The sequence below is a fragment of the Mesitornis unicolor genome, unplaced genomic scaffold (genome assembly GCF_000695765.1).
Source record: "Mesitornis unicolor isolate BGI_N332 unplaced genomic scaffold, ASM69576v1 scaffold5827, whole genome shotgun sequence".
Taxonomy (NCBI): Eukaryota; Metazoa; Chordata; class Aves; order Mesitornithiformes; family Mesitornithidae; genus Mesitornis; species Mesitornis unicolor.
The window spans coordinates 701-4,921 of NW_010196995.1; the positions used below are offsets into that span (position 1 = coordinate 701).

Genomic DNA, 4,221 nt, shown 5'->3' on the forward strand with positions numbered 1-4,221 from the left:
CAGTATGGGAAGGGCAGCATCTGCACTGGAAAAGGCAGCGGTAAAAGGTTTGCTGCAGGTTGCTCTGAAAACAGAGACGGATTTGAAACGAGAAGAAATAGAGATCCTTCTTAGTTGGGGAAGAAGGAAAAGATTTTTACAAACTACCTCGCAATTAATTGATACAAAACATTGGGATATGTTGGGCAGAGAACTCTGGGACTCTATAACAGTCGGTAGCAAAGCAGCAACACGCCTGGCACCGACTTGGCAAAAGATCAAAGGAATGCTGGCAACAGTCTCTTCAGAGGCAGCAGTTAAAGCAGCATTCCGGCAAACATTAGAGGAAGCCCATGATGAATTGCGTGATTCTGATGGTAATAACAAGTCAGAGGCAAAAACACCTGAACCTGCCCCCCCGTATGAAGCCTCTCCTGATAAACACGTTTTTCCTGCTTATGAGCGTGATTTCTGGGGCAGAGGATCTTCCACTGTGCCTTTGTCAATTTTCCCAGGAGGTTCTGGTTCTAACCCCGTCTGTCGTTGTCCCTCCGGAGATGTCTGAGCCCGGGTCAGCTGAACCCTCTGCTCCACCATTAGATCCGGCATCTGTACCGTTGCCTATGGAAACGGAGGAACAAGGAGCTACAGGGGGAACAGAACTTTATCCAGATTTGCACGACCCCGAATGGGGGCGACCATTGTGCCACTTAATTAAAGAACAAGAGAGAAAAATGCAAGAGGTGTTAAAACAAATGAAAACCCTGGACGGAGGGTCGAGTAAAGTCTCTCGAATGATAGCCTATGACAAAGCTTCTAAAGCTATCACCGGTGGGCTGAATGCTTTGGAGGAGATGGTGGCGCGGGGAAGTGCGGTTCCACAAAATATTGACAACGAACTAACTCCAGAGGAGTGGCAGATAAAAGAACAGAGACAAAGAGAGTGGTGTCGCACGTGTGTAGAGGATGGTTGGTGGACTGAGCAGGAGGCTGAGGAGTGGTTGCAAAAGAGATTTGGAGAGAAGCCTGTGGAAACGAGAGATCGGTATGCCGGTATGAGGCGATTAACAGACCCCCCCAAAACAGTCTTTTAATCCGCCAAGTTCTTCTACAGACCCACCGCACATACCCCAAGACCCGCCGAGAGATCCCGGCTACAACGCTGGCCAACGCTGGAAAGGGCTAATTAAGGAAGTGACTATCGAAGGAGTTATGCTGCCACCTAGCGTCACTGTCATGCCAGTGTTTGTTGGCCCTCATGGAGACTCAGTCTGGGTTCCTTTCGATTGGAAAGTGGTTAAGCAGCTACAACAATCAGTCATGCAATATGGAATGGACAATAAGCATGTTTTGCAGTTACTGTCTGCATTTTTTACAAATCAAGCCTTGACTCAAGTGGACATTCGTGCTGTGGCAGAACTAATATTACCACCTACAGCATTCTTCTTGTTTCTGGACAAATGGCAAATGAAAGTGGATCTGACTGTGATTGAAAATGCTGATCGACATCTAGGAGACCCGCTGCGTTTGGCTTCAGCAGACCAACTGCTCAGAAAAGGACGCTATGCTGAGGGAGCCGTTCAAGCTGCTCTATACCCACAAATCTTACAACAGGCACAATCTCTGGCTTTGGCTGCTTTGAAGGAAGTGCCAAATGTGGGAAAACCACAGCCACCCTATACAACGGTAAAACAAAAACCTGGAGAGCCTTACATGCAATTCATTGACCGCCTTAAAGATGCCATTGATGCATCGCCGAATCTTTCTGAGGAGGCTAAAGCAGCAGTGGGGAAAGACCTGGCCATGATGAATGCCAACCCACAATGTCAGCAGATACTAGCTGGATCGGGAAAAGCCACCACGTTAGCTCGAATGGTGGAAGCTTGCAGCAGAATTCCAGTGGTCCAGCAGGAAACAGAAAAAGCCAAGATCCATGCAGCTGCTCTTGCTGCTGCACTAAAGCCCGCATTGCAATTCAGAAAAGGTGATCGCAGTAATGGATGTTTTAGCTGCGGCCAAAAAGGTCACCTGAAACGCGACTGTCCACGGGAAAAGCCACCACGTTAGCTCGAATGGTGGAAGCTTGCAGCAGAATTCCAGTGGTCCAGCAGGAAACAGAAAAAGCCAAGATCCATGCAGCTGCTCTTGCTGCTGCACTAAAGCCCGCATTGCAATTCAGAAAAGGTGATCGCAGTAATGGATGTTTTAGCTGCGGCCAAAAAGGTCACCTGAAACGCGACTGTCCAAAAAACAAAGGGAAAACAACAGCTCCTGTGTCAACCAGAAATGAAGGATTTGCTGGGTTTTGTGCCAGATGCGACAAGTATGGACATCGTGCTGCAGAGTGTCGGGCACAATTCAAAAAGGATGGTACACCGACCCAGGGAAACGGGCAGCGCCATGGGACGGGGCACGAAGCCACAATACCGTCCAAAAGCCAGGCCATTGGCTGTCTATCAGAGCTCTCAGCAGCAACCCGAGGGAGCGCTGGACTCGATTTGGCCGTGGGAGCAGACATCACCTTAAGAGACTCTGCCATTCATGTTGTCCCTTCGACCGTAACTGGGCCGTTAGGGCATGGACTTAGTGCACTTTTACTAGGAAGATCATCAACTACTAAACAAGGACTTATCATACACCCAGGTGTCATCGACGCAGACTATACTGGACAAATAGGCATAATGGTTCAAGCATTGGCCCCACCTGTTACGCTTAAATGCGGTAGCAGAATTGCTCAATTGGTACCATTCAAAGCAACCGTGCCAAAAGCCTGTGACAGTGACAGGGAACAGAAGGGCTTTGGCTCGACTGGCCCTGCTACAGTTGCTTTTGTTCAGTGTGTGACAAATGAGAAACCCTGTCGGACTGTTAACATAGAAGGACCAGAGGGCATAATTATCCCTCATCAAAAGATGAACCGGAGCTGATGTCACAATCACCCCAAGACAAGCCTGGCCAAAGGAGTGGCCTTTGGAATCAGTCAACAACATGGTAATTGGGATTGGGGGAGCATCTCCTACACATATAAGTGCTCACTTTGTAATCATCCGAGATCTGAAAGAAGATCTTGTAGCACACGTACGCCCATACATTCTGAATACAACCATTTGGATTCTTGGCAGAGATGCTATGGCTCAGTGGGGAGTTACCATTCAATCGTCTTTTGCATAGCAGCCATTGAGGCGAGCGCAATCCGTCCAACAATGAAACTGACTTGGCTGACAACCACACCAGTCTGGACTGATCAGTGGCCGCTGCCAACAGACAAGCTCGCACACCTGGAACAATTAGTACAAGAACAAGTGGATGTAGGACATTTAGTACCTTCCACTAGCCCTTGGAACACTCCTGTGTTCACCGTGCAAAAGAAATCTGGAAAGTGGCGACTGTTACAAGACCTGAGAGCAGTAAACGCAGTGATGCAAGATATGGGAGCCTTACAACCGGGATTGCCAACCCCCTCAATGCTTCCGAAAAATTGGGACATTGTGGTCCTAGATCTCAAGGACTGTTTTTTCACTATCCCCCTACATTCAGACGACTCTGAGAAATTTGCATTTACTGTTCCATCTACCAATAGAGCTGCACCTGCAAGAAGATACCAGTGGGTTGTTCTCCCGCAAGGTATGAAAAACTCTCCAACCATTTGCTGATGGTACGTTGATTTGGCTTTAACACCTTTCCAGAAGAAGTACTCTCACATGATAATATATCATTACATGGACGATCTGCTTCTTTGCAACCAAGAGCCTATTGACAATAGCATCATTACTGAACTGACTCAGCAGTTAACCACATGGGGACTGGTTATTGCCCCTGAGAAAGTTCAACATAACCCACCATGGAAGTACCTTGGAATGGTACTCACAGAAACTGTCATCCGTCCACAAAAACTCGCTCTACAAACAGAAATCAAGATGCTGAATGATGTGCAAAAGCTGGTAGGCAACATCCAGTGGGTTTGAAATGTGTGTGGGATCTCAAATACAGAACTTGCCCCACTCTTTGAACTGTTAAGAGACGGGAAACAGCCACAAGATCCGCGGTCCCTGATACCACAGGCCAAGCAAGCTCTACAAGAGATTTCAACAAAAATTGCAAATACTACAGTTGCAAGAGTAGAACCCAAAGAGCCTATTTGCTTGTACATTTACAATACTGATGCTGAAGTTGCAGGCATTTTAGGACAGTGGTTACCACAGTGCAAAGATCCTTTACAAATCCTGGAATGGGTATTTGTAA

At 47.5% G+C, this 4,221-nt stretch overlaps 1 protein-coding gene across 1 annotated transcript; it reads left to right on the plus strand.

Annotated features, from left to right (window-relative positions):
* Positions 1-3,182: 3,182 nt before the first annotated feature.
* LOC104543935 (endogenous retrovirus group K member 25 Pol protein-like) lies at positions 3,183-3,944 on the plus strand. Its single transcript, XM_010188654.1, is given in 1 exon segment — positions 3,183-3,944. A coding segment is annotated over 1 exon segment (762 nt).
* The last annotated feature ends 277 nt before the right edge of the window (positions 3,945-4,221 follow it).